The sequence below is a fragment of the Taudactylus pleione genome, unplaced genomic scaffold (assembly GCF_031769625.1).
Source record: "Taudactylus pleione unplaced genomic scaffold, aTauple2 ptg000393l, whole genome shotgun sequence".
NCBI classification, from domain to species: domain Eukaryota; kingdom Metazoa; phylum Chordata; class Amphibia; order Anura; family Myobatrachidae; genus Taudactylus; species Taudactylus pleione.
In genome coordinates this window covers 12,129,201-12,138,079 of record NW_028284794.1, presented here as the reverse complement: position 1 = coordinate 12,138,079, position 8,879 = coordinate 12,129,201, and the positions used below count along the sequence as shown (strand labels likewise).

General features: G+C 43.4%; 1 protein-coding gene across 1 annotated transcript; it reads left to right on the top strand.

Annotated features, from left to right (window-relative positions):
• Positions 1–6,624: 6,624 nt before the first annotated feature.
• LOC148507482 (uncharacterized) lies at positions 6,625–8,879 on the top strand. Its single transcript, XM_088446116.1, has 4 exons — positions 6,625–6,740; positions 6,834–7,111; positions 7,895–8,615; positions 8,714–8,879. Exons 1-4 carry the CDS (start codon positions 6,625–6,627, stop codon positions 8,877–8,879), a joined length of 1,281 nt encoding a protein of 426 aa, XP_088302242.1.

The following is an 8,879-nucleotide window of genomic DNA, read 5'->3' as shown; positions in this document are numbered from 1 at the left end:
GCAAACCAATCAGATTCTACTTATCATTTATCTAATACCTTAAAAAGAAAATGATAGCTAGGGGTATATTTACTAGGGGTGAGCGGGTTCGGATTTCTGAAATCCGAACCCCCCCGAGCCCCCCCGATCCGAGTCCGATCCGAGTCAGGCTCGACTTTTCCCGCCTGACTCGGATCTGACATCGAGGCAAAACGTCATCATCCCGCCTTCCGAGTCTCGCGGGTTTTGGATCCTATATAAGGTACCCGCGTCGGCGCCATTTTCTCACTCGGCTGTGGACAGTGAAGAGGGAGGGTGGGAGTTAGTGCTGTGTAGTGTAGTGTAGTGTAGTGCTGCTGTTGTCCACTACTTCAAAGTCCATAGGGGCTGGCTGTGTTGTGCTGTGCTGCTGTTGTTAATAGGGGCTGTGTCCACTACTTCAAAGTCCATAGGGGCTGGCTGGACTGTGTTGTGCAGTCAGTTCCAAAGTCCTGTGCAGTGTCCCAGTCCTAAAGGGGTGCTGTAGTGTTGTCCAGGGGGTGCTCTGTCCATCAGGGGTGCTCCCCCCAAGTGCTAAAAAAATAATATATTTTCTGTGTTTGTGAATTGTGTGCGCAGTAGCCGCACGTGCATCAACAAAGTAGTGCCAAGCGTGCGCCTGTGTCATAAGTAAAGGGCCGGCTGGCTTGACCGTTAAGGGTGCTGTAACCCCCGAAAGTACACTCCAGTCCAAACCAAAAAAAAAATTATTTTCTGTGTTTGTGAATTGTGTGCGCAGTAGCCGCACGTGCATCAACAAAGTAGTGCCAAGCGTGCGCCTGTGTCATAAGTAAAGGGCCGGCTGGCTTGACCGTTAAGGGTGCTGTAACCCCCGAAAGTACACTCCAGTCCAAACCAAAAAAAAAATTATTTTCTGTGTTTGTGAATTGTGTGCGCAGTAGCCGCACGTGCATCAACAAAGTAGTGCCAAGCGTGCGCCTGTGTCATAAGTAAAGGGCCGGCTGGCTTGACCGTTAAGGGTGCTGTAACCCCCGAAAGTACACTCCAGTCCAAACCAAAAAAAAAATTATTTTCTGTGTTTGTGAATTGTGTGCGCAGTAGCCGCACGTGCATCAACAAAGTAGTGCCAAGCGTGCGCCTGTGTCATAAGTAAAGGGCCGGCTGGCTTGACCGTTAAAGGGTTCTGTAACCCCCAAAGTACACTCCAAACCAAAAAAATATATATTTTCTGTGTTTGTGACTTGTGTGCACTGTGGCTGCACGTGCATCAACAAAGGAGCAGCGCCAAGCGTGCGCCTGTGTCCCATAAGTAAAGAGCCGGCTGGCTCATTTCTTAAAGGGTGGTGTAACCCACAAAGTGCACTACTCTCCAGCAAAAATAAAAAAATATTTTCTGTGTTTGTGTGCGCTTTAGCCGCACGTATATATATCAATATAACATAAATGGAGGACCAAACTTTCTCTGATAAAAATAAAATAGGGAAAGATCAAGAACCACTTCCTACTAGTGCTGTTGCTGCTGCTGGGAGTTGTTCATCATCCCAGAGAGGAAGTAGGAACATCACTACTTTTACTAAACAATTGACCCTCCAACAGTCCCTAGCGATGAGGATGAAGTACGACAGCAGTCATCCTGAAGCAAAACGTATAACTGAGGCCTTGACTGCTATGTTGGTGTTAGACGTGCGTCCGGTATCCGACATTAGTGCAGTGGGATTTAGACAATTGATGGAGGTAGTGTGTCCTCGGTTCCAAATCCCGTCTAGATTCCACCTGCATCCTCAAAGCAGCAGCGACAAGCGTGCGTCTGTCTGTTAAAGGGTGGTGACACCCTCAAAGTGTGCTACACAAACAATTAAAATATTGTTCTTTTTTTTTCTGTCTTTGTGAAATGTGTGGGCTGTAGCCGCACCTGCATCCTTAAAGCAGCAGCGACAAGCGTGCGTCTGTCTGTTAAAGGGTGGTGACACCCTCAAAGTGTGCTATACAAACAATTAAAATATTGTTCTTTTTTTTTCTGTCTTTGTGAATTGTGTGGGCTGTAGCCGCACTTGCATCCTCAAAGCAGCAGCGACAAGCGTGCGTCTGTCTGTTAAAGGGTGTTGTAACTCTCAAAGTGCTCCAAAAAATCAAAAAAATTTTTTTAATGTGTTTGTGACTTGTGTGCGATGTAGCCACACTTGCATCCTCAAAGCAGCAGCGACAAGCGTGCGTCTGTCTGTTAAAGGGTGGTGACACCCTCAAAGTGTGCTACACAAACAATAAAAATATTCTTCTTTTTTCTGTCTTTGTGAATTGTGTGGGCTGTAGCCGCACCTGCATCCTTAAAGCAGCAGCGACAAGCGTGCGTCTGTCTGTTAAAGGGTGGTGACACCCTCAAAGTGTTCTACACAAACAATTAAAATATTGTTCTTTTTTTTCGGTCTTTGTGACTTGTGTGCGATGCAGCCGCACTTGCATCCTCAAAGCAGCAGCGACAAGCGTGCGTCTGTCTGTTAGAGGGTGGTGTAACCCTCAAAGTGTGCTCCACAAACAATAAAAATATTCTTTTTTTTTTTCTGTCTTTGTGAATTGTGTGGGCTGTAGCCGCACTTGAATCCTCAAAGCAGCAGCGACAAGCGTGCGTCTGTCTGTTAAAGGATTACATCGGTGACAGCATCCAAGTAGGCATGTCAGACAGTCCGTACCTGTACTGGCAGGAAAAAGAAGCAATTTGGAGGTCCCTGTACAAACTGGCTCTATTTTACCTGAGTTGCCCCCCCTCCAGTGTGTACTCCGAAAGAGTGTTTAGTGCAGCCGGGAACCTTGTTAGCGAAAGGCGTAGGAGGTTGCTTCCACAAAATGTGGAGAAGATGATGTTCATAAAATGAATGATCAACTCTTCCAGGGAGACCAGCCTCCAGAACGTACAGAGGGACCTGTGGTTCCAGCAGGGACGAATTAATACTCTGTGAGGATGAGGATGTACATAACACTGAAGAGGGTGAGGAATCTGTGGATGAGGAGGATGAGGACGACTTCTTGCCTCCGTAGAGCCAGTTTGTGCAGGGACGGATTAATTGCCAGCTTGTTTTGTGGGGGCCCAAACGAACCAATCATTTCAGCCACAGTTGTGTGGCAGACCCTGGCGCTGAAATGATTGGTTTGTTAAAGTGTGCATGTCCTGTTTATACAACATAAGGGTGGGTGGGAGGGCCCAAGGACAATTCCATCTTGCACCTCTTTTTTTTCTTTGCATTATGTACAGTTTGGGGCCTAGTTTTTCAATGCCATCCTGTCTGCCACTGCAGTTTCACGCCTAGATGGGTCACGTGTTTGTGCCGCCCACTCGTGTCGCTTAGCATAGTCATCCAGCTACCTCGGTGCAACCTTTTGGACATAAAAACACTATTGTGAGGTGTGAGGTATTCAGAATAGACTGGAAATGAGTGGAAATTAAGGTTATTGAGGTTAATAATAGCATAGGAGCAGAAAAACCTACAAATTCTGTGATTTTAGCTGTTTTTATGCTTTTTTTCAAAAAAATACAGATCCAAAACACAAAACCCAGAACCCAAAACACGGAAGGGTGGTTTTGGCAAAACCAATCCAGATCCAAAACACGAAGAAAGATCCAGATCCAAAACCAAAACACAAAACACGAAAAGTGGCCGGTGCACACCCCTAATATTTACCAAAGTGCGGGTTTTTAGAAGTGGAGATGTTGCCCATAACAACCAATCTGATTGGTTGCTAATGGCAACATCTCCACTTCTAAAAGCCTGCACTTTAGTAAATATAGCCCCTAGAATACTACTCAATTCTGTTTTCAATTTATGAATAGTACAAGTTACAATGTCTCTGGGTCGCACAGGACCCTGTCCTCAGGCTGCTGTATCATACACAAACATTAATGATTTGAATACAGAATAAGTTTATGGAGTAGGGAAATGGGTGGACTGGTTTTTGCTTGACCCTATGTATATATATATATAATTACCAGTTATTTTTATAGCACACAAATATTCTGCAGCACTTTACAGAGAATATGTCAGTCATCCACATCAGTCCCTGCCCCAGTTTAGCTTACAATCTATGGCCCTCATTCAGAGCCGTACGCTCTGAGCAGAGCGCACGATCTGAATGAGGGCCTGCCTCCATGAAAATGGAGCGTCCTCCTGGACGCTCATATAGCTGTGGGTGACCACCCACAGGCTATACAAGCATGCAGTTTGATGGCCGCGATGGTCTTGACCATCTCGACCATCGAAACTGCGAGCCGGAGCCTGCGGTTGAGGTTTTCAACCACAAGCTCCGGAGTGATTTTGGCTCTAGTCATCACTAGTGATGTCAGTGGGCCGGCTTCTGATGGGAGGCGTTCCCGTGGGAACACCCCCGGCAGGGAGGCACGCCCCCGGCACGCCTACCAAAGGGGGGCGTGCTGTCAATCAACATCGACAGCAGGCCCCCTTTGATCAGACACAACGAGCGAAGGACTTTCCTTCGCTCGTCGCATCTGGCGCATGCGCACGACGGAGCTCCCTCCGTCGTGCGCATGCTCAGTCCAGAACATCGACCCACTTGCGAGAGGACAGCCGCTCGCGAGTGGGTCTGAATCAGGCCCTATATTCCTTACCAAATGTGCACACACTTACACACTAGGGTTAAGTTTTATGTCACGGGCTAATTAACTTACCAGTATATTTTTGAAGTGTGGGAGGAAACCCAAGCAAGCCCGGGAAGAATATACAAACTCCACACAGAACTGTAGGGATATATTGACAAATGCACAGACATACAGACATATAAACCACATACACATGCACACGCAGCCTTTTGCAGGAATTTTTTTATCCCATATATAAGAAATGTTCCTTTCTATAGTAATCCACCAAGACCCCGTGAGATCTGCTGCTAAAAAAGTTTTTCCCAGTTTTCACAGGAAATATTGACTATCTAAAAGATTGGAAATAGAAGGGAGCGCTTCATATAGTGTTTAATAGATTTAATAAATATAAAAACAAATGTTTGAACTTCTAGACAAAGTACAATTATACCAGTGTTTAAAAATATATAGGTCTATGACCTCTACATGAAAGTTCCTCATCGCTGGATATATGACATGTTAGATTTGATACATTATATTGCATAATTTGATGAATAAATGGATGAAAAATGGATGATAATATCATAACCGAAAGTTTACCTTAATCGCCCAGAGAAAAATAACTAAACGGTAAAATCTGAAAATGATATTGGAGGTTGTTACAAAATAATCATTTATGAGACCTAACACACGTGTTTTCTTATGAATCAGTTTTCAGGACAGCTGAAATGACTACATCCAGTTCAACATTGCTAGATACTGCAGAATCATCTAGTCCAACATTTACATCTACTGCAGAATCATCCAATCCAACATTCACATCTACTACAGAATCATCCAGTCCAACAATGACATTTACTGCAGAATCAGCCAGTTCAAAAATGACATCTACTGCAGAATCATCCAGTCAAACATTGCTAGCTACTGCAGAATCATCCAGTCCAACTTTGAAGTCTACTGCAGAGTCATCCAGTCCAACATTTACATCTACTGCAGAATCAACCAGTTCAACAATGACAGCTACTGCAGAATCAGCCAGATCAATAATGACATCTACTGCAGAGTCATCAAGTCCAACTTTGACATCTACTGCAATATCATACAGTCCAACATTTACATCTACTGCAGAATCAGCCAGTTCAGCAATATCTAGTGCAGAATCAGTCATTTCAACATTGCTAGCTACTGCAGAATCATCCAGTCAAACATTGCTAGCTACTGCAGAATCAAACAGTTCAACAATGACATCTACTGCAGAATCATCCAGTCAAATATTGCTAGCTACCACAGAATCATCCAGTTCAACATTGCTAGCTACTACAGAATCAACCACTTCAACAATGACATCTACTGCAGAATCATCCAGTTCAACAATGACATCTACTGCAAAATCATCCAGTTCAACAATGACATCTACTGCAGAATAATCCTGTCAAACATTGCTAGTTACTACAGAATCATCCAGTAAAACATTGCAAGCTACTGCAGAATCATCCAGTCCAACTTTGAAGTCTACTGCAGAGTCATCCAGTCCAACATTTACATCTACTGCAGAATCAGCCAGTTGAACAATGACAGCTACTGCAGAATCAGCCAGTTCAATAATGACATCTACTGCAGAGTCATCAAGTCCAACTTTGACATCTACTGCAATATCATACAGTCCAACATTTGCATCTACTGCAGAATCAGCCAGTTCAGCAATATCTAGTGCAGAATCAGTCATTTCAACATTGCTAGCTACTGCAGAATCATCCAGTCAAACAATGCTAGCTACTGCAGAATCAAACAGTTCAACAATGACATCTACTGCAGAATCATCCAGTCAAATATTGCTAGCTACCACAGAATCATCCAGTTCAACATTGCTAGCTACCACAGAATCATCCAGTTCAACAATATCTAGTGCAGAATCAGTCATTTCAACAGTGCTAGCTACTGCAGAATCATCCAGTCCAACATTGACAATTATTGCAACATCATCCAGTTCAACATCGCTAGCTACTGCAGAATCATATAGTTCAAAGTTGACATCTCCTACAGAATCATCCAGTTCAACAATGACATCTACTGCAGTATCATACAGTACAACATTGCTTTCTACTGCACAATCATCCAGTCCTACTTTGACATCTACTGCAGAATCATCCAGTCCAACATTGACATCTACTACAGAATCAGCCATTTCAACATTGCAAGCTACTGCAGAATCATCCAGTCCAACTTTGATATCTATTGCAACATCATCCAGTTCAACATTGCTAGATACTGCAGAATCATCCAGTTCAACATTGACATCTCCTACAGAATTATCCAGTCTAACATTGACATCTACTGCAGAATCATCCAGTCCAACATTGACATCTACTGCAACATCATCCAGTTCATCATTGACATCTCCTACAAAATCATCTAGTCCAACATTGACATCTACAGGAGAGTCAGCCATTTCAACATTGCTATCTACTGCAGAATCATCCAGTCCAACATTGCTAGCTACTGCAGAATCAACCAGTCCAACATTGACATCTACTGCAAATTCAGCCAGTTCCACATTGCTAGCTCCTGCAGAATCATCCAGTCCATCATTGCTAGCTACTGCAGAATCATCAATTCCAACATTGTAAGCTACTGCAGAATCATAAAGTCCAACTTTGAAATCTACTACAACATCATCCAGTCCAACATTGCTAGCTACTGCAGAATCATCCATTTCCATACTGACATATCCTACAGAATCATCCAGTCCAACTTTGACAACTACTGCAGAATCAGCCATTTCAACAATGACATCTACTGCAGAATCATCTAGTCCAACTTTGACATCTACTGCAGAATCAGCCAGTTCAACAATGACATCTACTGTAGAATCATCCAGTCAAACATTGCTAGCTACTACAGAATCATCCAGTTCAACATTGCTAGCTACTGCAGAATCATCAAGCCCAACTTTGACATCGGCTGCAGAGTCAGCCAGTTCAACATTGCTAGTTACTGCAGAATCATCCAGTCCAACTTTGACATCTACTGCAGAATCAGCCTTTTCAACATTGCTAGCTACTGCAGAATCACCCAGTTCAACATTGCAAGCTACTGCAGAATCATCCTGTCCAATTTTGACATCTACTGCAACATCATCCAGTACAACATTGCTAGCTACTGCAGAATCATCCATTTCAACATTGACATCTCCGATAGAATCAACCAGTCCAACATTGACATCTACTGCAGAATCATCCAGTTCAACATTGCTAGTTACTGCAGAATCATCCATTTCAACATTGTTAGCTACTGCAGAATCATCCAGTTCAACATTGACATCTCCTACAGAATCATCCAGTCCGACATTGCTAGTTACTGCAGAATCAGCCAGTTCAACATTGTTAGCTACTGCAGCATCATCCAGTTCAACATTTACATCTACTGCAACATCATCCAGTTCAACAATGGCATCTACTGCAGAATCAGCCATTTCAACAATACTACCTACTGCAGAATCATCCAGTCCAACATTGACATCTACTGCAGAATCAGCCAGTCCGACATCTACTGCAGAATCTTCCAGTCCAACAATGACATCTACTGCAGAATCAGCCAGTCCAACTTTGACATCTACTGCAGAATCATCCAGTCCAACAATGACATCTACTGCAGAATCATCCAGTCCAACATTGACATCTACTGCAGAATCAGCCAATCCAACTTTGACATCTACTGCAGAATCTTCCAGTCCAACAATGACATCTACTGCAGAATCAGCCAGTTCAACATTGTTAGCTACTGCAGCATCAGCCAGTTCAACATTTACATCTACTGCAACATCATCCATTTCAACAATGGCATCTCCTAAAGAGTCAGCCAGCTCAACATTGCTAGTTACTGCAGAATCATTTAGTCCAGCTTTGACATCTACTGTAACACCATCCATTTCAACAATGCTATTTACTGCAGTATCATCCAGTTCTACATTGCTAGTTACTGCAGAATCATCCAGTCCAACTTTTACATCTACTGCAGAAACATCAAGACCAAAATTGACATCTACTGCAGAGTCAGCCAGTTCAAAAATGACATCTACTGCAGAATCAGCCACTTCAACTTTGCTAGCTACTGCAGAATCATTCAGTCCAACATTGCTTGCTACTGCAGAATCATCCAGTCCAACTTTGACATCTACTGCAACATCATCAAGTTCAACTTTGCTAGCTACTGCAGAATCATCCAGTTCAATATTGACATCTCCTACAGAATCATCCATTCCAACTTTTACATCTACTGCAAAATCAGCCAGTTCCACATTGCTAGCTCCTGCTGA

What these genes read in the sequence shown, in the direction of transcription:
- LOC148507482 (XM_088446116.1), top strand. Translation starts at nt 6,625, where the DNA reads ATGACATCTACTGCAGTATCATACAGTACAACATTGCTTTCTACTGCA. An exon ending in ACATTGACATCTACTACAGA is followed by an intron (nt 6,741 to 6,833) that starts ATCAGCCATTTC and finishes ATTGCTAGATAC; the next exon opens with TGCAGAATCATCCAGTTCAA. An exon ending in ATCTACTGCAAATTCAGCCA is followed by an intron (nt 7,112 to 7,894) that starts GTTCCACATTGC and finishes CATCTCCTACAG; the next exon opens with AATCATCCAGTCCGACATTG.